The sequence below is a fragment of the Protopterus annectens genome, chromosome 4.part1, assembly GCF_019279795.1.
Source record: "Protopterus annectens isolate FY-2018-M chromosome 4.part1, PAN1.0, whole genome shotgun sequence".
NCBI lineage: Eukaryota > Metazoa > Chordata > Ceratodontiformes > Protopteridae > Protopterus > Protopterus annectens.
In genome coordinates this window covers 708,432,470-708,459,829 of record NC_056734.1, presented here as the reverse complement: position 1 = coordinate 708,459,829, position 27,360 = coordinate 708,432,470, and the positions used below count along the sequence as shown (strand labels likewise).

Sequence of the window (27,360 nt, the reverse complement as noted above, 5' to 3'; positions counted from 1 at the left end):
ACTGTGGTAATTGAGGGGGTATGAAGCTGAGCAACTAAAACATTGTGCAGCTGTGAGTGATTTACAAATTACTTAAGACCAAATGGGACTATAATTCAGGGACAGCCCTATTACAGGAGAAGGGGATGCTGAAGGATAGGATTCATATCCGAACGCTGTACAATTCCAAATGCATTTTTTATATCTTCAAAGGTGTGTTACAGTATACAGCACAACCTAAGAAGTATAGTTATTATGGGGATTTCTGACCCAGGCAATAAAAGTATATCTTAAGAATTGGTATAAGATACATGCAGTATGTCATTCACAATGCACTATAAATGTTTGGTTTGGAATTAAATGGAAAAGGAGAAAATAATAAATAAGGCAGATGAATGCCAAGGAGAATATGTATGTCTAAATAACAGCAACATCAGAATTTTAATGATAGTTTGCAGACATAATTTGAGCTATCTAAAATGTACGTAAAGTGGTATGACAGAAAGATTAGATGGGATTAATGCTTACTTGATACTAAAGGTAGAAGGAGAAGATCATCTATGAGAAGATACCTCTAACTATGAAGATTTTCATTTGATGGGCTAGAAGATATGTAAAACAGATGAAAGAAAGTATGAAGAAACCCAGGGGGATGCATATTTATTAGGTAAAGACAAAAATTTTGGTAAATAACTGGAGGTAGTCTTGCTATAAAATAATGACTATAAAATATTTTGTAAGATACTTAAGAACAGAATAATGAGGCAGATGAAAAACTTCTTAGAGGAAGCAGAAGAATCTGTGAAAGTTAGAAATTAATGAGAAATTCCGTTGTGGGTTAGAGAATTTGAAGGGATGGATCAAATTGGGAGATTGAATAAAATGATTTAGAACTTATTTAAATTATTTAGAATTTATTTAAATAAAATTATTTAGAGCTTAAAATCTGCAAAAGTATATATATATATATATATATATATATATATATATATATATATATATATATATATATATTCTCATCACAGGTTATTTAAACCTTTAGGAAAACATGGATTGGGGAATGAATTAATTGAGTAAAGAAGGTCTTTTTAAATTTATACCTTGGGCTGAGGTTTAATCACGATGTTGAACATAATGTGAAAATGGGGAAAAGAGTTAAGGAAGACCTTATCAGTTATGGAGTTTATTAAAAATGCAGTGGATTAGTTGGAGATATGATAAAATAATGGCATTAGTTTTGTGAAACCTTTGGACTGGAAAATGTAGAAGTGTTTTGTTTAATACCAAATGTAAAAAATGAAGAAACGTGTTAAGAAGTTGTCAAATATATAAAAACGACATTTGAATGAATTAGTGCATCAAATTTGTATGTGGATTTAAATTCCTTGATCGTCAATCTAAAAAAGCAGTCTTTCTTCCAAAAATGCTATATCATCTGTAGCATCTACGTGAGTTGAGGGATCCACTTTGAATAACTGACACACACAAATACAAACTGAAAGATTTAAAACCTTGGGAGGTAACACATTCAAAATAATAATAATCCCAAGGTTGTAACAAACTTAAAAACATTCCCTCTTCTTTTTGAACACTGCTAATATGCTAATATACTTGCATTGTTTGCATCAGGTATGCCCATTCAATCATATCTACACTGTGCTCATGCATTCATGATGTGTAATACATGTCATGCTTTCAGTTTTATCTGGTAAGCTCCACACAATCATCATGAATCTAGCAGACACTGTTACTCATGAGCCAACCTTGTCTTTGGTGGAAGGAATTACATTAATATCCATAAATACATGTTTTTTTTTTAAATTTATAAAACAACTATACAGTAAAGCACCATAAATACACATTTAAAGGTCAATTAATTTTTTCAGAATTTTATTTGCAATTAATAAAAGACTACTTTTCTAGAAGTTTGGCATCTTTTTGCATGTCAGAGCATATTATATATTCAGGCTAACCTATAGCCTGCATTATAACATAAGAATAGAATATGTGATTGTAACAGTCTGTACCATAGCTCCATTTCTGTGAATGAACCATATAATGTTTACTTTGTCTTCAGCCTGTGATTTACATTTCTTCCTAAATACCTAAAACTTCCTTTAAGTATTTGTGTCTTGAAAGATACAACCAATGCAGGATATTGATTAATCTTCTTTTGGTTAGCCAATCTATAAACAGCACTATAGCATATAATAAAAAGATGTCCTTATGTCACAGTATAGCACCTTTGCTACTTAGCATTTGTGCTATTACTGTAATTCCATAATGCTAAAGGAGATGTATCATACTGACTTTTTGTAACATACCCTAATTTTGCCTAACATACACTTTGTAAACTAGTATTTAAAAGATTGGGGATTTCCTTCTCCCTTTAACACCACACACTCTGAAACTGTGCTCAGTCTATGTCCTGATTCTATTTTCCAAAAGAAAGACTAGAGTACAGCGTGTTTATTTTCCATGTTACAAAGAAGTGACAGTAATTAAAAAGGAATCTGGCAATGTTCTTGCTTTGACTAATACTTCACCATTTCCTATGGTTTTTCCTTCATAATTGGAATACATGGGACAGTAATAAACAAGACGCTAGATTTAATGTTGTCATCCTTCATGGTCCGTTTCTTCTTGTGAATTTCAGTTTCATCAGTGGTGTTCACTTGAAGGCTTCTATGAAAGCAATTCCTTTGCATGCCTGCTGAAATAGTTAGGCTTGCCATATCCTCTTTAATCTCATGTGAATGTATCTGTAAGGACATAATACATGTCAAAATTATTCAGCTAGGGTAGTAATAACATAACATAATTGAAAAATTATATCTATACTTGTAAAAAATTAAAAGTATGCCTATTTTAATGCCATTTGATTTCATTTGTGCAGTTTAATAATCATTTCCTCGACTATAAGTACCTGGGATGATTTAAACATAACAATAGAAAATGAACAAAGGACATGCAAAAGATTTTCTTTGGCTCAGTGCAATTAATAGTTTAATTTTTTAATGACAGCAAGGTTTGTGTTTTATACCTAATAATATCAAATATTCAGCCAAATATTTTCAACCAAAGTAGTACATTTCTGCTGGATGATAAATTCATGAGATTTCCTGTTTCTTTTATGTTTACTAAAATGCTGCTTGTAATTAATTAAACAAGGGCTACAAATAAATACATATGAAAATATGGTCCTGATAAATACTGATAGCCTCAAGAAGAAAAGAGGTGCTTTCACCTTACTGCACCCAGATGAACCCACAACATTAATACTATATGAACAAGGAAAGGGACTTCAGGTGGATGCAAAGTATTCAGACCATGCTTAGTATGAAGCAGAGACAATATGATAAATTGCAATAGAGCTAAAGATCTTCTTTTTACAGGACAGAAGACATGGGGGGGGCATGACATGAGTTTACAAGACTGTGGTAATGAGATATGAACATGCCATTCAGAACAGGAAAGATAGATGCTGGAGGAGTGCATACTTTAAAATGAAAGTATATATTTCTGTAAGCACCTGGAAAAGTACTTCTTCATAGGTGGGATTGTGGACTCATGGAAGGGACCACCAGCATGGCTAGAGGAGAGGAAATATTTAGAGACAATTCAATAGGCTGTGGGGCAGGTAAGAAAAAAGGTGAAAGGAAAGGATGGAGGAGTTGTCTGGTGAATGTAAATTAATATAAATTTAGGACAGAAAAGAAAGGCTAATTGTCTATGCCATCAATCAAATGTAATGTGATATCTCTGACTTTTTTAAATTTAGATAAATGTTTTAAGTGATGGAAATGGACCCCATTTGTATGTCAGGGTGCAATCAGAGTTCATGACATGAGTATTGCTTCAGTGTTTGATGTTAGCCAAATGTGCTCTTCTTAGCACCAGCAATGTGCCCAGAATTGTCTAATTCTTCAGTAAACGAGGTTACATGTAGTTGCACTGTATGTAAGTGTGACTGCAAATTATTATTTTTTTATTAATCCTCTTTCTCCCATTACTATTGGAAATGTCTGGGTAGCTTTCATCCAGGTTGTTTTCATTTCTGTTTGCATATCCCGGTAGTTCAAGACTTTGTGTTTCTCAATATGTAAGACTATAAATCTCTGGGTGTAGCAATTTCGGTGATCAATGCTATTTTAGTCTTTTTTTCTTGGACGACTATAGATGGTTTTCTTGCATTTTCCAGTTATGTTATACAGAACCTGCATATGTCTGTTTCTCCTACTTTTTCAATGGACTTTGTAAACTGAAATATGCAGAGTCTATTATATTGGGCCACCGTTATTAACATTTCATCTTCTGATTACGTCACCTCTCTTTAACCTTCCTCCATCAAATCTTGATCAATGTGAGGTTATTCTGGGTGTTTTCTATTCTTACCAGTATGTTTATGAACTTTTCAATTTTCTTTCATTCTCATCTGGTCTTTTTCTTTATATTCTTTTATTTATTTATTTATTTATTGCACTTTCTGATTTTTGTCTAGTTTTGGTTTGATTTCCATTTCAACTTTGCTCCAAAATGCTTCTGCTAAACTAAATGAAGATTGTATGGTAGACATCTTTTCTTCATGCTTTATAACTTTCACTATGTTTGTTTGATAAGGTTAGCAAAAATACATATATGCAGTCCCCTTACTGCAGATCTATACATGTAGTCAGTTTTGGGGGTGCCCAGGCCTCCATCAGAGCAAAGGATATATAAATTTGTCATGCACTATTTTTTATATGTCATTTAGTAAGCATGAGGTTTTTTGGCCAAATCATTCAATTCTTTTTTAGGCAAGACAATCACACCAAAGCTGTAAGTTAGAACAGGAAGAGCAAAATGATTTATAGCTTGGCCTTTATTCCTAGATGTCAGTGCTATTTTCAGTATTAGCTTTAGTCTTCTGAAGTATTCTGTAGTAAGCTTTGTTCTAATTTGTTCCTGTTTTATTGCTGACTCTTCATCTATCCCAGATATTTATCCACTCACTCCTGCTCAAGCTCCTTTATATCACATTCCTGCCCCAGACTGATATTTCTTGGTGCTGATGTTTTCCTTTCATAAATGTTAAATCTGCATGTTTACCTGGACCATATGCCATTCTTTTATCATCTGATAAAATTTCTACATTTGTAGTTGTTCTTTCAGATCCTCAACTAATGAACTATATCATTTTAAATCATCCCCAAAAATAAATGAGATCACCTAATCTATTAAGTAAACAACTTAATGGGTTACAGCAAGACAAAACAGCAGTGGTGACAAACAATCACCCTGGAATATGCCCCATTCAAATTGTTATCCCTGTGATAATTTATTATCAGACATAGCTTCATTGCAAAGTGGTTTGCCATCATTTCATACTCACTGCAATGTAATTGATCAGTGTAGGGTGTATCTAACACATCTGTATGCATTCCATTATCCATGAATATGGGATGTTGTCAAATGCTTTTTGTAATATGATCATGCTATACTTACTTTCTTCCCCTTTTTACAGGTCTCTCTCTCTCTCATGGTTTTGTTTTAGAATAAATGTTCCTTTGTTCCATATAACCTTCGTATATTACTTTTTGTTGTACTACTATGAACAAATGTTTTTCTAGATGGCTATAAACTCTGTCTGAATTATTTCCAGTGTGTAATTTATATATTGTCTGAAAACATGTTACTGGTATTAGTAGGGCTTGCAGGTTCACTCCTAAGGAGTAGTATTATTTTTCCTGTTGTTAACCAGGTTGGTGAATGTTTGGGATGTGCATATAAGTCATTTTTAATCAGGCCTAAATCGTTGTGTAGACACGGTAATAACTTTAGCCACAAGTTAGGTACTACATCTAGGCATATGGATCTCCAGTTAGGAGTTTCATTAATTTTATCTAAATTTCACTAGTTGTTCCTTCATCCCATTTCATATTCTCAGCATTATAGCTCCTTACTGTTTCTTTTAATTCTTCTACAATTCTGCATCTTTGTTATGTTTAACTTGGACATCATAAATACTTCTACAAAATGTACCAGACCAAAAATGAACAGTAAAAACTTGTAATCCACAGAGACAAAGGACTGGAGCCAAAGACCACACCCCCAGTAGTTTTATTAAGCGTTTTCATCCAACAGTAAAAAGGACTTCATCAGAATACAACCAAAAATGAACAGTAACATTAAATACCTTCCCAACCAATCTGATTGGGTAGTGCATTACTCAGTCATCAATAATATATATTAATGAACTAACCATTTAAAACCTTGGTACATGTAAAATTCTTTCTAATATAAAGTTAATAATGCTGAGTCAGTTCCCTGTTCTTGGACATTATACAGGGCATTTATGTACACCTATGTATAGCAGTCATTTTTGACAGTGGTAGCAGGGGAGTTTGAAATTATTTGTCATTGCTTATGAGGTTATGGTTTACTTTAGAGAAAATGTTCATCCCTTTTTCTCTTGAGGGGAGTCAGGTATGATCTTTACTTTGAACAAGACTGATTTATAATCAGACCTTATCAAGGAGGGCAACACATAGGGGATAGTGCAGAGACTCCCTGTGTTTGTGAGTACTAAGTCTAGGACATTCAAGCCCCTTGTGGGGGTGCATACTACCTGTTCCAGAGCATTTATATTAACAAAGTCCAGGAACTTTAGGGTGAGCATGTTTGTGCTCATATATGACTCCCAATTGATAAAAGGACAGTTGAAATCACCCATGACTAAGGTGATTGGCTGTATAGTGAGTGACTCAAGTAGGACCAGGTAGGTGAACTATATTGTTTTAAGTTATTCATAAAAAGTAGATGAAAAGTCTTTAAGCAAGGTTTATTTTCTGGGAGTCATCCTGTAACTAAGGCCTACACTGTTAAGTAAATAGCTTAATGGGTTAAGGGCCAGACAAAAATAGTGGTGACAAAGAATTACCCCAGAATATCCCTTTCTGGATTTTTATCCCTGGGATAATAATTTGTCATGGTTTAATTGCAATGTGGTTTACCAATGTTTTATGGTCACTGTAATGTAACTATCAATTTAGGCTGTATCTTATACAGTACATCTGTATGCACTTGCTTATCCATGAATGTGGGATACTGTCAAATCATTTTTTTTGTACTCTATCCGTGATATACATGTAATCTTCCCCTTTCTACACTTGTACACTTCGGTTTTACTTTGCAACAAATGTTCATTTGTTTCATATGACTTTCTCTTGTTACCCCTTTATTCTGTTGCCATGACTGAATTTTCTTCTAAATGACTATAAACTCTGATTGCTTCATTTCCAGTATAGAGTTTGTACTTTGTCAGAAGACAAGTTATTGGTCTATAGTTTTTAGGATGGCTTACATGTTCATACTTAAGGAAGAGTATCATTTTTCCTGTTGTTAAACAGGTTAGTGTATGTTCAGGATGCAGATATAACTAAATCTTTGTGTAAAGATGTTAACACTTTTAGCAGAAGTTAGGTACTGTATCTGGTCCTGGGGGTTTCCATTTAGAAGATTTTCTTAATTTTGTTTCAGTTTTTCTGTCTGTCAATTCATCCTATTTCATATCCTGTACATTTGAACTCCTTACAGTTCATAGCATCATAGGAGGTTATTAGGCTAATGGCCCTGGGGCCCCTTACAAGCCTAGCCAAGAGTTTATCCCCAAAAGAAAAACTTGTTCAGCACTTGTCACCCAAGTCAATGAGGGACACAGGTGGAACCTCTAAGACAGATTTGTATTTTCCCATCCACTCATCAAGGTTGCACTTGAAGAGGGTCAGCGAGGTATTCTGTTTGACGTGCATGTGAAGTCTATTCCAGAGACGGGGCAGCCTCTGGTAGACAAACCTGTCTCTTCAACAGGTTTTGTTGATGTCACATATTAGATTCAGGCCTTTCGGGTGGGTAATGCACAAGGAGTTAGACTTATGGATATGGAACATCTCTAGTAGGGAAGGGTCTGAGACTGCCTTGTAGGCAAGACACAAATCAACTCTAAGCAGTCTGCATGATAACTAGTACAGTGATATTGATTTGAGCTTGTCCGCATAGGACAGGTGTTGTATGCCATGGATTCTCTTTGTGAGGTATGTCTGTGGCCTTTCCAGTTGGTGCAGATGTTTGGAGAAGTACATAACAAATGGGGCAGTATACTTAATTAGTGGTCTAATGAGGGAGGAGTACAGGGAGGCAATAACCTCCTTTTTTCTGGATTCAATCCCTTCAAATATGAGATGAGCCAAGTAAAAGGCTTTTCTGACCTCTGCTGCTACATGATGGTTGAATGTGAGATCATTACCAACCTGAGTACCCAAGTCTCTCACCACAGGTTGTATGTTTAGGGGGTTGCTGTTGATGTCGTAATCAGTAGGGGCCATGTTTCTGCCAAATGGTATGATGATACATTTTTCTGCATTTAGCTTGAGGCCATGACTTTGGTACCAGTCATTAGTTGCTGTGAGAACCTCTTGCAGTATGTTAACATCATTTGGGGAGTCAATGATAGCACCTAACTTATAGTCATCCGCAAACTTGGTCAGCCCAAGGCCTTCTGTCTTTGCCTGGACCTCTGAGAAATGGATACCAAACAGTAGGGGTCTCAGGACAGACTTTCTTAATTTTTCTATCCATTCAGCATCTTTGCTATATTCCCCAGGGTCTTCATAAATATTTCTCCAAAATGTGTATATTTATTGTTTATTGGTGGTATTTCTATTCCTTTTCCTTTGTTTCCCAGTTCTCTGTAAAAAAATGAGGGGGGGGGTCATCAATGAATTGCTTATTTTGTACTTTTCTTTATATTTATCTGGATATCTTCTAAGTTTTTTCTACATGTGCTGCTATCTTTATTTTACTGTTTGTAAAAGTGTATCTTTTTTTCTTTGGATCCTGGTCTATTCTGATATTATGTGTTGTTTTTACCATATCTATTTTCTAAGCATTTTTGTTCATCTGTTCCCTCTTCTATATTTTTCTAACTGTGACATTTCTTGCCTTAATTTCTCTACAGTTTTCTTCAATGTTTTCATGATGGCATTTTATTTCTTCCCTTCATTTCTCTTACTGTTCTATGTTTTTGTGGTAAGATTTTATTTCTTAGTATTTTTTCTGCACAGTAATATATTCTATTTACTTCTTTTATCACATGATTTTTTGTTATTAGTCTAGATTATCATGTTCACCTCTTATCAGACTTTAACATTTGGGTCTTATTTACTTTCTGTAGTCTAGTTCTTTCATCAATCTTAATATGTCTATCTACCTCCATTAAATCAGGCAACTTTTCCCTTAGATCATTTTCGTCTGAACTGAGAGCACATTCTTTGCTCTCTATTTCCTGTGGGCATTTTACAGAAAATTCCAGAAAATCTTCATGTAACATATCCTCTTCTGCTGCATCCTATCTGCTGCCTTCACATGGGAACCCAATGACCCATCACTCCACAACATTGTTTCCATCAGAGTTGCCACTATTTCCTGTTCCTTCCCTTGCTGTGGAACTCCAACTGAACTTTTGTACTGGTTTCCTACAGAAGGCTTCCGAGCATCATCATGTGACAAGTCATCAGAAGCTTCCCATTTCACCTGTTTCTCCTTAGTTTGGGCCTCATTGTTCTATCATGCTGTGACATCACCTGAGTTGGATTTTATGTACTAAATCCTTCACTTTGCCAGCAGTCCATAACTTCAGTTTCCATTTCTTTAACTTCTCTATAACTAATCTTGTTTTCTACTGTCCCACTTTGTTTTCTTACTTTGTTGTATTACAGATGTTTCCATATCAATGTGCCTTTGCCTGTATTTTTTCTTCAAATATCTTTGGTGCTGCTTTTTTGTATTGATTAGTTTTTCTTTCTCCTTTGCACAAATATTGTACCATATTAAGACATTTTTTTCTTTCTCATGTCCATGCTTCTTCTTCAGATGTCTCCCACTCCACCTATTTCTCCTTAATTTGGGCTCATTGTTCCATCATGCTGTGACATTACCTGTGCTGGACTTTCTTTACTAAATCCTTCACTTTGCATGTATTCCATAACTTTAGTTCCTATTTGTTTAACTTCTACCTTGACAATCCTCTGTTCTACATTCCTTATTTGTATTATTATTTTTTGTATTGTGTAATTTTCCATATATGTGTGCTTTTGCCAGTATTTCCCTTTTCAAAAATCTTTGGATCTGCTTTTTGTCATAGGTGGTCTATCAAATGTTTTGTGATACTGTGGCTTATGGAAGAAACTTAAATGACAAAATGCAGTTAAACCCAAATTCTACTCAATTACTTCATCTAGTGGTTTGAAAAAAGCACACACTTAGTGAGAAAGCTAAGCATGGAATGTATACTTCACTAGAAAACTGCACAGGGAGTGGGAGAAAAGTAGGCAGTTAATGATATGCTTTGTAAATGCTTGAGTAGCCTGCATCAGGTAAATGATAAAAATTAGCAAAACAACTCACAGCAATAAGATGAAAAATCCACAACTGGCCACAGTAAAAAAGATTTAATAAAAAAGCACACTAAACACTCTGGTGCCTCAGCACACAGCCTTCCAGGAGTAATACAAATACTCAAATGTAAAACCTCTTATATAATCCATTAATCAGCACAAATTACACAGCAATTGTTTCTAATTAATTTCCAAATTTAAACTTACAGGAAACAAGGTATCATAGTTTAAAATATAAATAGATTCTTTATAAAGTAGTTTCTCTTATTTAACACTACATATGTCACCAGCTTGTATACATATTTGTTCAGAACACAACCTTGTAAAAAAGAAGAATCATTATTGTGTCTTTCTTTAAAATGCATAGATATATTGCTTTCAATTTTATTCTTTTTTTATGTCCCTAACATGTTCTTGCAATCTAGTTCTACATTTCTTTTACTTTCCCCTATATAATACAAATTACAAGGACACCTTAGGGCATATATAATGCACTCAGTGTCACAGGAAAATCTGCCAGAAGGGGAAAAAATGGACATTTATTTTACCAAAACTATGGACAATATTACAACATACGCTGCATTCTCCACAAGGGAAAGTGCCCATTAATGAAGGATTTAAATAAATACTATCATCAGGAGAACTAAAAAGACTAGAAGCTAAAAAGTATTTTAAATTTGTACCCCATCTGTAGGATATGGAAGGGTGATGAGCAATAAAATTACCAAGTTCAACATCTTTAATCAAAAATTCCCAGCAACTGTTTAGTATGCTGCTTATCTCACTACTAAGACTATTATAAACTGATACAAAGTATACGCTCTCCTTCATTTAATTTGCATTCATGTTGTGAATTTTATTTTTTACACCAATATTTCTTAAGATGGGATCCCACCCCCATCTTCTGTGAAACTACCTTATGCAGAGGTTTTTTAACTATATTATATTTATAACCTCTACCAATGAACATTTTAAATGTCCTTATACATTCCACCACAAAATCATCCCAATTATTACAAATTCTATCAATTCGAAGGAACTCTCCATAAGGAAGAGATTCCAAGAGATGTATTGGATGAAAACTGCCCCTATGTAAAAAATGATTACTGTTTGCAAATTTCCTATGGACAGATGTTCTTATACTATCATTGTCCATACCTTCTAAAACTAAATCCAAAAAATTCACTTTTTTACCATACTGTATTCCATCGAAACCTAAACTATATATGTTATTCTCTAAGCCTCGATGGAAGTTACTAATATTATTTTCACCACCCTTACATATGAAAATTAAATCATCTATATATCTATAGTAACCAATAACATGGTCATGCACAAAATTGTGCTTATACAGATACTTCAATCCAAAAAGGGTCATCGGCAAGTTAACATATATGGGGGCAAAAGAAGCCCCATGGCTGTGCTCTGTAATTGTTGATATAGTATCTTATTGAATGTAAAGTCATTATTCAACAAGCAAAAATGTGTAACTTCCACAATATAGTTTGACAAGGGGGTGTCTCCTAAAAAATAAGATAAAGCTCTAATCCCATGTTCATGCTTAATGCTAGTATAAATGCTTTTTACATCCATAGTTAACCAGTACATGTTTTCATCCCATGTTATGTCAGATATTTTCTCTAAAAAATCAGAAGAATATCTAATATATGATTTTAACTTTATTACAAAAGGTTTTAGATGAATATGTACTAATAAATTGATTTTATTCAGACAATATCTACAAGCTGCCACTATTGTGTGACCAGGGGGATTAGCCATATTTTTATGCAAATTTGGCACACAATAAAAAGAAGGTATCTTACATCTTTCAACACTAAACTTTTTATCAATATCTTCCTTGGTCAAATAGCCTAACCTAAAGCCTTTCTGTAATATCATTTTATATTCTATAATAGCATTATTATAAGCATTAATATTACATTTCCTATAAAATTCACTGTTATTAAGATGTTCATAACACATAGCAGAATATTGAGTATAATGTAATATTACAATCTTATTTCCCTTGTCTGAGGGCTTGATTGCAATATCTTTTCTCTTACTTAAATTCATAAGCACATTCCATTTTAATTTAGTTAGATCATATGCAACATTTCTACTTTTCTTCAAGGCATGATACAACTGTTACACTTGAAAATTAAACATGGAAGAAAAATGTTTAACAGTTTCATTAGTATATGGTGGAATAAAAGTACTTGTATAAGGAATGGCTTCTGTATTTAAATGACAATAAGCATTTAAATCATCCAAATCAGAAACACAAGGAATAAAACTTTCATCACCAGAAACAGCATTATCTAAAAAACTTTCGTCCTCCATGACATCAGCATGCTGATGCCAAATGCAGAGGCCAAACGATAAAAATTACTTTTACAGGATAACTAAACTGTCAGAGTTATGAATATTCTTCAGCAAGGTGGCTATGAGACAACAGAATAAACCACAGCATGACACTATATGTTGTTAAGGATGTGTGCTGGGATCTACCCCTATGATACATACAAAGAGAAAGAGCTAAAGCCTGTCAGTAATGAAGCCTTAACATGCATCAGAATTCTTGCTTGTAACTATTATTGTCCCATAGGAATCTATACTAGGCCCCGTACTTTTCAACATCTTCATCAATGACCTCCACAGTGCTACAAAAACTGATACCCTACATAAACATGCTGATGATGCAAACCTAATCTGTTCTGGCAAGCCCCCCCTTTCTCTAAACTCCAAGACTTTATACAACAATCCTTGTTATTAATTGAGAGATGGCTAAATAATTCACAATTAGTACTAAACCATAAAAAACTAAATTACTACTCTTTACCCCAAAACACATATTAACCAAAACAACAATATTCAGTATATCTCTCAAAACAACACTGTGATAGAACAAGTAAACTAGACAATATTACTGAGTGTCATCACAGCTGACCAGTTGAAATCTGACCACCATGTGTCACACATGGTTAAAAACTTATCAAAAATTAGGTACATTACCTCACTGACATGGCTAGAAATATAGCCTCTTACTGACATCTCTAAGATGCCTCAGTCTTCACTAACTTTCAAGTCTCACAACTGACCAGATTTGAGTAATGCTGTCTTCCACTTGCCATATTTCACTTCAATCAGAATCCTATACTGTACAGCCAGTCTTGACCAATACTTGAATAGTTTTGCTAGCATCTCCCAGCCATATACATAGTTTTGTGCCACTGCTCACCACCATCTCTAAACTTCTGAAATAAATCTTATGATAGCCATATATATAATTATCTATGAATCTGCCTTATACCCCACCTCTTAACTATAATTTTAACATTTTCTACCCTACCTAGCTCCTTCCTTCACTTCCATTTATTTGAATTTCTAAGCATTAATCACATGATCTATTATCCATTTGACAAACCCACTAGTACATACTTCAAATACTCAATGTTCAACAGCTATTAATGCATAACTGTCTTGTATACTGTAATAGTTGCCTTTATTTCATATTAATGTAATCTAATTAGCAAATTAATGTGCACTTGTTAATGTATATTACCTAATGTCTGTTCATATGTATTACTGAAAAGTCTGTTTAGGAATGTTTGTAATATGTCGGATGTTTTCTCCCTTGGGCCTCTGCTGAAAAAGGATTTTTAACTAAATCCAATCAGACAAAAAACAGTAAACAAAAGCAAAATAAAATGATATAAAAATAAATTTCTATGTCATAATAACCCCAAGAAATAGTAATTCTATAATATTTTATAAATAAGTAACAGTATAGCAGTTACCACCAAAGCTACACAAATACTGTCAACAGCATTTTGTTTGTCTGTCTGTGTGCTCTCATCTGAGGCTAAGCAGTTCTATCTGTGTTATTTTGTTGTTGATATATTTAGAAAAATATGAAAATTATGACAAAACAAATAGTATATGAATAGTTAACATGTCTTTACCAGCACTACGCAAAGATCAAATATCAGTCATGTTGCCCATTGTGTAGGGTTTAAGATATCTTTCAATGGCTTATATGAGGGATTTTTTCAAATGTGAGCATGCTCCATTTGATGTTTAGAGGCATCAGTAGGTTGTAATTAGTTAAGCCCAGTAACTCTGAGAGTGGTGCCTGGAGCCCTACACAGTAGATTAACTTTCACAAGATCCTGCTGTTCTTCAGTAATCTATGCCTATACAGTTTGCCTTAGACCCTGAAAGCAACTTTTAAAAGTGGCATGGCTTGAGTGAAGGGAATGTACAGTGGTATCTTGGAGATGGGAGAAAAGGGCTAACATTCTAAGGCTGTAATTATCGGAAACATTATGACCCTGTTGGAGAAGAGGGCTGAAGAAATAAATGAACTGAAATCATGGTTGAATCACCAGCTGGAAGAATGCTCAGAAGATCATATGCATATCATAATTAAGAAGCAGGCTTTCATCATCCCAAAGCTGGAGCATAACATCTCTTATCAGAAGGAACTTTGACAAATAAAGAAAATGTGGATGATGCAGAGAAAAGATCCAGGAGGAAAAATACTGTTTTCTGGAGTATCTCAGAAAATATTGAAGCTGTAGATGTGCATTAGTTTTCTTTAAAGCCCTAACCTCTCTTGTCAGGGAAATGGACTGAATTCATATAATAGGGTTGAAAAGTCTGGACATTGTATGCCTCAGGCAAGTAATTTGCAAGCTCCATTCTTTTACTGTTAAATAAATGATGCATAATAACAGTCACCTAGTTTATAGCATTAAAATGGATGGAATGATGATCAGAATGTTCCAAGAGTTTTCCAAAGGCATACACATATGCAAAAAGCATATCACAAAGCCAAAAAACATATCATATTCCAGTAAGTATGTGGCCCAAGATGCTTACTGCAATGAGTTGCTTATCTGTCTTCCCTGTGGAAGCAAATAAGCACAGGCTTTCTTCAGTGAAATGCAGGTCAGGCTCTGAAAGGCTCCCATCTATCTGTAGCATTTTCCTAAAGGGATAAATGCAAGTAATTTGCCAAAAGCATGACATACTGTAAATATGGAGTGCTCCTAAATCTGTCAGCAATGGAGCTAGGATTAGGAAGCAGAACCACTTGCCTGCTAAGGGAAACAATTTTGTTCAGGCATTCAAAAGTGCATCTGTACAAAATGAAAATGTGCCAGAGAGTCGAGACCAAACCACAGATGAAAGCAAGGGACTGTGGCTTGGGAGATCAGAGATGTATTTGAGGTAGAGAATTTCAGAGTAGAACTCTCCCAGACATTTGGCAGATATAGCCAGTCTTGGCTCTAGTGAAAGCAGCAGTTTTCCTGCATGAGTGAAGGTGTGCTTGCCAGCAAGAGAAAGGTACCACAAAACAACAGATGGCAATAGGGAGGCAGTTGCGTTGTTGAACAGGAAGATGTTTCATCATTGTGGGGATGGTTAAACAAGGTATGCTAAACAACTGAATATATATTTTTATGGCCATTAACTATTCTGTACTTCTAATAACTGAGGATATAATTAATTTTAGCATAGAGTCAGATAACTTGTCATCCCTATCAGAGGACTATCTGCAGGATAGTTGTGTGTTTATAGAACTAGCGCGGAAAGAAAAGGCTTGCATTCTGCTGTAAATGCTGAAGATTAAAGGAAGAGCATTCATTATTAAATGATATTGCAGAGTTAGAAAGGGAAACTATTTTGATATTAGTAGACTTTATACTAAGACAGAGTACTAAAAAATAATCATTTAAATCCATTAAGAATATCAGTCTCCTTGCTACCTGACTTGAAATTGTTGTTCCAAATTTACTTCAAAAAACAATTGAATGAAAGGTTGGGTGTGGACATCTGATATTGCATGTCGGCACTAGTGATTTAAGGGCAATACCATAAAACAAATGAAATGTACTGCTTTAAGGATTTTGGAAATCTTGGAGAACTGTAACATATCAATAACCCTTGGTGAAATAATAACTTCTCTAAGATGGTCAGACTACTGTTATAATCATAATCACTTAATAAATACCTGGCTTACACAGCTCAGCTTGGTTTATAGTATCCCTGTTTTGAAATTGTGGGAAGATTTTATTCATGATGTGAGAATGCTTAGTTGTGGAAAACATTTAAGTCATTATGACTTACGATTTCTTTCAAGGAGACTAATAGATCATATTGTACCTTTTTTAGGGGTTCTAGAAACATCAAACAAAGAAGAAAAGGATGTATTGATACTTTAAGATGTTATCTGTGTACTGCTCATAATTTGGGCAACAAATATGATGAATTCCACCTATTGTTACTTAAGGAAAGTTTCAACTTTTCAGCCATTACAGAGATGTATTTTTGACTAGACATTTGCCTTTCAATCTATAATTTCTGTTAAGTATAGCAGAGGCAAATCTAGAGAGGTGCCATTATGGCTTTGGTTCACAGATCTATTCCATAATGTTTGTGTTTTTCGGCTTTTCCATAATGATTCTCTCAAATGATGACAGTGAAATAGTTATTGCAAATATTTTCTCAAACTCTAATACAGTCAGATTTGCGGAATGTTATCCTAGGATAGGCATGCTCATAAACAATTGCTGGATATTATTGATAAACATCTTGATAATAAGAAAATGTTCCTTTTAGGAGACTTTGAGTTGAATTTTGTATATCAATGCTCCTTTAGGAGATTTTTGAGTTGAATTTTGTATATCTAATTCATATACAAGGCACTTTTTGGATATACTGAGTTTCTATGGATTAACACAAGTGGTGAATGAGAAAAACAGATGCAACAATATTTTAGATTTAATGGCCTCTAATATTTTTGAGGTCATAACTGATTTAGAAATTGGACATCCATTATTAGAAATTGGACATCCATTAGATAAGTCTGACCATAATTCTATATTATTTTTTTGTTTATATAGTCAAACATCTCATCATAACAGTATCAAAAGAGATTAGAATTTGAATACATCAAGAACATTCTTGAGACCATTTGGAAGATTCTTGGTACAGATAAAAATAAGGATTATGGTTATGGTGTACTTCAACACATTTTACAGAAGGGGGGACAGATTCTAACCTTGGAATATCTCAGAAAATTTATCAAAAGGTACTTAAATGGTGAAAGAGAAAATTAATAAAACTATACAAAAGGAAACAGGTGTTTCTATCTATATAAAAGGTGTACTGTCCCTGATAATAAAACAAATTTAAATAAAGTCTCAAAGAAATTATAGAACCTTTGAAAATGGAAAAGGCTCAGGATGAAATTAAGTTATTTACTACAAAAAAGGGTCTAGTATAGCTTCATTAATTAATTTAGAAGGAATAGAAATCCTACCTCACTATTAGAATTTAATAATGAAGTTGTGACTAATACAAACAACATTGTTGATATTTTCAGCAACCAGTTTTGCAGTATTGATGTCAACATGGATAATATGAAGATTTGATAAAAACACATAAATATATGCTGTAATTACCCAGAAATAATTTAAGCAATGATTTATAAATCTTTTAAGAAAATTAGAAACAATATATTTATGGACCCAATCAATAATGTAGCTATTATGATAAAAAAATGGAAAGACATTTAACACTCATATTGTTAAATATTAATTTAATAAATTATTGCAGACTAACATAGTACCGTATTTCTGGAAACTATCAAATATCACACCAATATTAAAGAAAGATAAACTCTCTGGCATAAATAATTATAGGCCAGTCAGCCTTACTTCCCTTATCGGTTAGTGCTTTGTTTTTGTTTTGCCCATATTCAAACTCAGTTTGCATGTATGGATGAGAAACAGAACATTAATCCTAGAACCACCCCATGTACTGCTAAGGGACTGAAAGAATAGGAATGGCTCATTTCTGCTTCATGCAGCAGCCCAATGAAATACTTTCTGTAATGTTTCTGCCTTCTGCAGAAGGCAGGAAGAACTGTAATAAGGCATGATTGCCTTATTTCCAGAAAAGGGTACACTTAGTGCTGAGATGACAAGCAGCTTTGAAAAAAAGTGTGGCAAGCAGAGTGAGCCAATTTCTTCTCTTTTCTTTCCCTTCCTTTTCTTTGTTTTCCAAGACACCTCGGAAGGTCTTGGAACTTCTCCCATACAAAAAATTCCAATAATAGTAAGTGTTACAGTAAAATTACATTTTATAAAAAAGAAATAAAAAATGTAGTTTCTTTGTTGTATTATTAATATTAATATCAGTAATAGTATTAGTGGTTACAGCCAAGCAGCCAGTCCCATAAGCCATCTCTGAGAAAGCTGTGTGTCCTTTTGATATCTTATACACATTTTGTCTGGAAACACTGCTTTGTCTGTGGCAAAGAGCTTATATAGATCAGCACTCTTCTTGATTGATGCTGGCAACCAGTGATTTGCAAATTCTTGTGTTGGCTTTGAACTTCAGATATCTTTTGTTTTTGCCATATACAATGAAGCATCTCTTCTTTACATTTATTTTGCTTATGAAGTCTAATTCACTGAGACTCAAACCAATACCTCACCTGCCAGTTTTAAATCGATCTCTTCCTCAGATAAATGTTCAATACTTCCTAATGTATGCATTTACTGGACCAGGAAGATTAGTCTTACATCTTATCTAAGATAAGTAATACAAGCATACTTAATCTGAGTTTTCGTACATCTCTTGAAATAAATTCCAAAACAATTTAAGTTTAGGGCATAGAATTATTTTACTGCAGTAGTGATGTCCCGCCATAAGGGTGGCCTTACAACTGAACTGAGTAGTTACATATTTCAGTCTTACAAGCCTCATCTGCAAAACCAAGGAACTTATTATAACTGACTTTATAAACAGTGGTATCAAGAATCTTGTTAGACTTTGCCTCCAATAGTCTGGCTTTGTGAAGGGTAGATCTATTAATCTGGTAAACTTCTTTGAAAGGTTTAAAGGGGATATAGATAGTGGCCATGCAATGCACACAGCATATCTTGACCTAGCCAAGGCCTTCAACACCATTCTGTATACTGGCATCATTACAAAAGCAATACACTTTAAAATGTAGCCATATGTGGTATGGTAGACAACAAATTATCTGACAGATCCCATACAGTGTGAGTTGCAGGTGCCTCATCAGAAAATATGCAAGTTACCAGCAGTGTCACTCAGGGATTGGTTCTGGGACCTCTCCATTTTAGTATTTACATCTTAAATCTCCAAGCAGAAAACCAAGAGCCCCTCTGGGTATCAAAATTAGCAGATATTTACAAACTGGAGGTAGTAATTAAGTCACCTCCTGAACCTAAACCCTCCAGAATTAACTCTCCCTTTTAAACTCTTAGTGTACTAAAAATGGGTTCAAACTAAATGCTAAAAAGTGTAGTATCGACATTTTTGCAAAGCACCCACTTCCATCATTATACTGTACATAAAACTCATGACAACAAAATAATAATGTAGTCAGGGACCTAGTTAGTTGGGTTGATGGCTCCATCTCTTTTGTTCATCATGTGACAAATTCTTTTTAATTAGCCCAGCTAATGTCTACAGAGGTAACTACTCCCTTATAATCAGTACTGATCAGGCCAATTATTGATTTCAAGGCCCCCTTTGGGATTTATCTTAATGCACATATCATATTAGAAAGACCCCAAAGGTTAATAACTTAAAAGAACACAGACCTAACGTCATTTACCTACCAAGAGACACTGGAAGCTCTATCATTTTATTCAGTGCTTTATAGACTTTTGAGGGGGAGCTGTGTCATATTTACCACACCATTACAGACCTGACTGTCATGGACCTACTGCTTCTCTGCAAGTCCAATATTTCTGCCATTACTACCAGAGACCTAAATCTTCATCAACAAATACATAAAACATAGTAGAAGGACAAGTTTATAAGCCAACACCTCTGAAATGTCTGGAATATACTTTCTCTGCATGTTAAGTAGTGTGACTCACTATCTTCCTTTAAATATAAACTAGACAACTGGATGAGAATCCATAAATTAACTCTGAGACTGATTGGTATGGCCCTCCTGAAGAAAGGAGATGCCCTATAGGAGGGTACTAACTGGGCATGAATGGTCATAAGACTCAGAGGCCTTGGGATATCTATGAATCACTAAAGCTATGGTTCTGCATCGTTTACAAATTACCTTAATGGATCCAGTTCAGAAAGAATGCCAGTGTGTTATTTTATGTGGAATGTGCAAATTATGAAATACTTGAGTCTTCATGGGCAGAACAGTCTAGTTCTCATGATTCCAAAAGGGCATCTGAAGTGTATGTTCCAAAATCTAAAATAACTATAAATTGGTGAAGCAGGCATGGAAAGGTTTGTGTATCCTGGTTGATGGCCCCTGCAGATATCAGCAATGAGAGCAACATAATTATAAATTATATAGAAAGTCATGGCAGTCTAGATGAAAGCCTCACTATAATGGAGGTAATAGTACAATCGAATGCATCTGCACCCAGTGGACAGCACTGTACTCCAAGGGTCCAATGACATCAGGTACCACCTGTCAAAAATTAGTGGTGTTATATATTCATGTTTAATTGGCCTTACTACATTTTTTCTTTTATCTGGGAAATCTATATTTCACATTATGTTTCATGTTACACATTTTTTTGTGTACAAATGCATGTAGAGATGGTGTGTATGCAGAATATCATACATCAGACATTCCCTCTTCATTATGAAGATCACTCGTTCATGTGCATCTGTCATATGTGCACAACCCCCTTCACTGCGGCTGCTCCTCAGTTTCCCCAGCAAAACCTTAATTCCTTTAATAAGCTTTCCTTGTCTTCTGCTTTACCTAAATTTTGATAGTTGCTCCTTCAGTGTACACAAAGCCAAAGTTATTGCATTTTCTTACGCAGAACCTGTTGTTACTTAACAACCTTTTTATAGTACATAGCCTTAGTTTGTAAAATGCCATATTCTACCTGTAACCTTTCTTTTCATCTCTACTAATGTCTGTGTTTACAGGAGGGATCTAATCTGGTTACATATGCAGAGTCAATGCCTGTGTGTGCTCAAGAGTTCACATACTCTGATCAGAGATCATGTGTCCACTGAATGCACAATGTAATTCACTAACATTGCAGTTTAGCAACTTGCATACATACTGTGTTAAGAATGTGAAATCTTTGTGATACTGGCTGTGTACTGCTGCAGGAGCCACAAACACTTGTATTACTGTAGTCTGGTAATCAGGGCTGTCTGTTCTTGGGGTACTCCGCCCTTACTCTAGCCTTCAACTGGTGGGGGACAATAATATCTGAGAACAGACAGGCTTTATAGTATTGTCTGAGTATCTTAAAATCTATCTCCACCAGTCATTACAAGATATAGTAGGCTAACAACATTGTATGTACTACCTCTGTGATCTTCAATACTCCAGCATGGTTAGCTGTTAGATATGTGCTGATTCTTAGATTATATGAAATTGGTATCTGTTAATGAAATTGGTAGGGAGTAAGGATTTGCTAGCTCAGCTCTGTGCAGAATATATCAGTGTGCATTTAGCATGAATCTATTATTACCTACTCAAGTGTAAAATGTACATTTGTATTATATCTTGCAACTTTTTGATGGGATAGTAATAAAATTTATATATTTTACTATTAAGTCATGCTTCAGAAAATGGATAATACACAATTCAGTTTATTTTCAGTTTTATTAAAGAAACTCTAGAGTTATAATCACAGACCAAATAATATTCAGAAAGTCAACAATGCTTCTCTTGTTTCTCTAGTCTGGATCATGGATGGGGTGCCTTCTGTGCTGAGAATGCATGTTCTTATGCCCATTTAAGCTTCTGTCAGGTGTTCCACTTTTCCCCATGTTTTTGTGGATTTTTGGATAACACCTGTGAATCGAGGGTAGGAGAAATAATTATGACACAGCCCTTTGCACCTGAGATGCAGATGGACCTGCAGCTAGTGGGACGAGCTAATTGGACTTTAAGCAATTTGATTTGTATGCATTCCACTTCTTTGCTGTCTGATCTGTCAGCTGCTACATTGAGAACCGTAAATGTTCCTGTTCCTGAGATCAATGTTTTTATGCAGCATTTATCTGAACTTGAGAAGAATGTCAAAAAGTTAAAAAGATTCCAATGGCAAGGTTAAGCTCTCAAGCTTACCATGAACTTGGAATAGCCCCTAGGGGACTAAGGATTCTGACAATGCCTACATACAAGAATCAGTACCCAACCCTTCTTAAAAAACGGCAGCAACTTAATATAAAACTCAGTTTGGATTATATGCAATTAATGAATGATTATTTTGTGCAGACATAAAAAGAACTTCACGAGACAATTCTCAAGCTTGAAACAAATATCTCTTCCTTAACTTACTTTAACATGAACATTTCACTTTATAATGATATGCTGGACCATTTGTCAGAGTATGACAAACACCTTGAGCAAGTTAAGAAATGTAAATTACTTAGTGATGTTAATGACTTTAACACCAGACACATCTTCTCCTGGCCAAGAAAAAAAGAGACTATAGTGAATCAAGCAATTGCTAAAATTTCTATGTATGCACTTGATATCTTCGATTCTCCGGTAAATCAAGCTATGATACATAATGAAAGTTTGAATGCAGCCCAAACGGCTGATCTTGTTGTGAACATTGTTCCATTGACCAATCAGAGGCCTATGGAGGTGGGACATTCCAATAGTGCCATTGAATCTACTCACCCAATCACTAACTTGGGTTTTCGGCAAGCTCAAATGGCATTTGTACTGCAAAAACTGGAGAGAGTGGAAGATCTTCCCAGGGCAACGTCGAGAGGAAGGCCAAAAGGAAAAATGAGAGACAAAGGAAACTACAACAGACCCCAAAAGAGAAGTTGGTCCAACAATCAAAGGTGACTGTAAATAATGTGGTGCTGAATTTGTCACAAGTTTCCATTACTGAGAATGATTTGAATTTATTGAGTAAATGCTTACAATTTATCTCTTGTTATGGGGATAATACTGAATACGCCTTAACTGATTTAAATCTGTTTGTTCGTAATGTTAACCTGAAGTTGATTTTTGAAAACAGTGCTATGAATACTACTATTGTGTTAAAGAGAACTAGCACATTTGTTCCAAACAGTGTACCCATAGTTTCAGCCTTTCGAGATATTTGTGAGCAACAACTTAGAAACAGTTACACAGAAAAATGTAAAAAAATATATAATTTAACAAAAGAAGAAATGGCTGAGTTAGTGAAGCTTAAGAATAATTCAGACATAATTATTAAACAAGCTGACATAGGCAAGGCTATAGTTATACTTGATAAGATCTTATATCTTACTTGTATGCATGATTTTTTGTCAGATGGTGAAACATTTAAGAAACTTAATTATGATGACTTACGAAATATAATACATAGAGTGAACATGGTCATTTATGATTTGCAACTTACTGATGATATTGATTTAAATTTATTCAATTATTTGTCAGTTCCACATCTGGTCACCCCATTTTTTATATGGACTACCAAAGGTTGATAAAAATGTGTTCCACCCCCCATGAGACCTATTGTCTCAGGTAGGGGGTGGGTCACAGAACCTATATCTCTTTATTTAGACATGTGTTGAGCCCTTATTTAAACATGATTAGAAGTTATATCAAAGACACAGGTTTTGGGTGAATTGCATACATGGTTTGCAACACACGACATCAGCTCTTTTACTTTTGTTACACTAGATGTCATATCTTTATTTACAGTCATCCCTAATAACTTTGGAGTACAAGCTATTAGGACTTTTTATGTTCTAATACAGGTTTTTCAGCAAGAAAGAAACTGTATGTTTACTACTAGAGCTTGTATTGGAAAATAATGTTTTTATATTAAACAGCAATTGTACCATCAGCTATATGGAGTGGTGATGGGAATATCGGTTGCCAATACATACGCTAACCTGACATTAAATCATTGGGAATTAGAATATGTGTTTGGTGAGAAGAATCCCTTTAGGAACTATATTGATTTCTATTCATGTTTTGCGGATGACATTTTTTTTTTCATTTGGGTAGGTAAATGTGAAGATCTTAATACCTTGGTGAGCTATTTAGAAATGACTACCAACTTTCTGAAGTTTAAAATGAACCATTCTGTAAACAGTATCGCCTTTTTAGTCATTATGTTGGAAGAAAGGGATGATATCATAGATATCAGCATCTTTAAGAAAGATATCTAAACTAATCGATTCTAACACACAAAAAGTATGCACCCCAAGCACATATTTAGAGTTATAGTAACCAGTCAGTATTTTAGGGCTAATAAACTTAACATTAAAGATGCTAAATATGAAGAACAATTAAATGAGATGTATAGAGATTTTAAATCCAGGAATTATGATGAAAGTCTCTTACAAAATCTGAGAGATAATGTAGTAGGAGAGAGAGAAGGTTTGACCAAACCCTATTTTAAAGCTGGAGGATATCAATGTAGTAGAAGGAATATGACATCGAATAGGGATGACTGTCTTGGATATGTCACAACATACAATTTGAGGACTACATCAGTAACTAATATTATCAGAAATAATTGGTCTTTCTTATGTGCTCAACCTGAAATAGCTAGTGGGGTAGGACAGGTTTCACACTTTTCATTTAGAAAACAGAGAAAATTAAAGCAGCAATTGTGTTATAAAGAGATGAACTTTTATAAGAATCCCAAAAGTACCTCTAAGGTTGGCACCAAACCTTGTTTTAATTGTGTAAATTGTAGATATATTAAAACTGATTTTGTATTTATATATCCTATTACATCAGAGACATTTGAAATAAAATGTACAGCCACTTGTGTGACAGACTGTATAGTTTACTTAGCCACATGCTCACTGTGCACTGCCTTTTATATGAGTAGGTGTAGCAAAAGGCTTAAAGATTGTATTGCTGAGCATATGTCAGACATAAAGAGACATATATTGACTAATGCCTTAGCAAAACATTGTTTTGATAGGGGTACAAACCATATATTCCATTTTAGTGTGTTAAAGGTAGTCCAAGTAAATGTGAGGGGGGTGACTTGAACAATAGACTGGAAGCAGGAGAATATAAGTGGATACTTAAGCTGAATGCTGATAAAAAGCCTGGTCTAAATGGACCCATCAGCTTGAAACCAGTTTTGAAACAAAAACAAATGTGTCTTTAAACCTTGGATAGGGTTAAATCAGCTAATTGCTGATTTGATTAATAGTGTGTTTTTATTGGTGGGCTGTGTCTTTTATAATTGTTTTTAAACTTGTGCTTCTGTTTTAACATTTTATTACACACTGAGGAAGGGAGTTATACCCGAAAGCTTTGTGTTTTTGAATGTGCTATTAAAGATTTTACCCAGCGACATTGCTGGTTTGCTTTTTTTTCTTGGGTGAATCACTTTTTTGCCTGATACCAGCATACACAGTGTTTCCTTCTTTTGTACTGTATTTGTGTATCATGCAATGCACTAGTGCTCCATTCAACATAAGTGTTCTACCATATATCCAGTGAGTGCTCCTAACACAGACTCCAATTCCCTAATAGCCGTAAAAAAGGATAAAGTTAGTGTCTGTATTAAATGAAAAGTTTGAAAGTGTCTTGTATAGTGCATTATCTACTCATGCAGTTGGAAGATACTTACATCCTGAATGTCCTATAGTAATAGTATAGTGAAAGTACAGGTATTGTGAATTCAAAGGTAGGCAAGTAAATCAGGTGAAAAAAGCCCAAAAATGATAGCAACATCAGTGAAATGCAGAATAAAAATGTAATTGCAAATTGCTGAATTTGTATACAAATAATATGCTTAAGACAGAACTGACAGTGTCCATTTGTAGGAGAAGCTATTCAAAGTACAGAATATAAATCTGTTTATTTTAAAATTGATAAACTAATCCAAAACAGGAAATAGAACAAAATGATGTCTTATATGTATTGGTCTCTATTTCTTCTGAACAAAGTATTACATGATATAGGAACATACATATAAATGTTCTTAATTTCATAAGAAGCTTTTCTATAAGGTGTACAGGAATAAAATAATTAAAACTAGACCTACCTGCCTATACGATTCTGGTGCACTTCTTCTAGTCTGATCTTTCCTGACAAGTTTGCTCCTTTCTTTCCACTTGATTGTTGGAGGAGCAAAAAGTATAATGCCTTCCTTTCTGGGAGTCACAGAAATTGTAGGTTGGACGAGAGACTGTGTGGCCAGCTGTACATCACAAGATTCTGACAGATATATATAAAAATAAATAAATAAATAAAATAAAACTCAGGCTTAGAAACACAAGTAGTAACATTTTCATGTGCAAAGCAAGCTTTCAGGACAGAACCCTTTTTTAGTGCAAAAGTAAAAATCTTCATACACTATTCACTATTTAAAGAAGCCAATAGTTATCACATGTTACACAAGCCCCAGTAACAGAGCAAGGGGAATTAATAAATAAACAAAAACTTTTCAGGTGCAAAAATGAAATTTTCAAGTGCAGAAATAAAATCATATACATTAAATAAAGCATAGACAGCATATACAATATATATATATATATATATATATATATATATGGATCTATCTTAGTAGATCGACAAGTTAAATAAGCGACAACGAATTCACTGACGCCAGAAGATCGTAAGTCACTTCACCGACGCCAGAAGATCGACAAGGCAGAAGACCGACGGAGGAAGACACCGACGCTGAGAACACTGCGATGGGGAAAGGATGTGTAAGTATGCGGTAGTGAAGGACGATAGGGTGCGAGTAAGGTAAGTGTGCGATGTTGACGGTGTGTAGGGGTAGGGGTGGGATAAGTGAGTTAGGGTTAGGGTGCGAGTAAGGTAAGTGTGCGATGTTGACGGTGTGTAGGGGTAGGGGTGGGAATAAGTGAGTTAGGGTTAGGGTGCGAGTAAGGTAAGTGTGCGATGTTGGTGGTCTGTAGGGGTAGGGGTGGGATAAGTGAGTTAGGGTTAGGGCGCAGGTTAGGTGAG

The 27,360-nt window shown here is 34.6% G+C and overlaps 1 protein-coding gene across 1 annotated transcript in view; it reads right to left on the bottom strand.

Annotated features, from left to right (window-relative positions):
* Positions 1–1,852: 1,852 nt before the first annotated feature.
* Positions 1,853–27,360, bottom strand: part of LOC122801405 — a 464,384-nt gene continuing 438,876 nt past the window's right edge. The window contains exons 5-6 of the mRNA XM_044070922.1: positions 26,432–26,604; positions 1,853–2,741 (exon numbers count right to left, since the gene is read on the bottom strand). Coding sequence (XP_043926857.1) covers positions 2,532–2,741; positions 26,432–26,604 — 383 coding nt within the window. The 3' untranslated portion in view covers positions 1,853–2,531. The remainder of the gene's footprint in view (positions 2,742–26,431; positions 26,605–27,360) is intronic.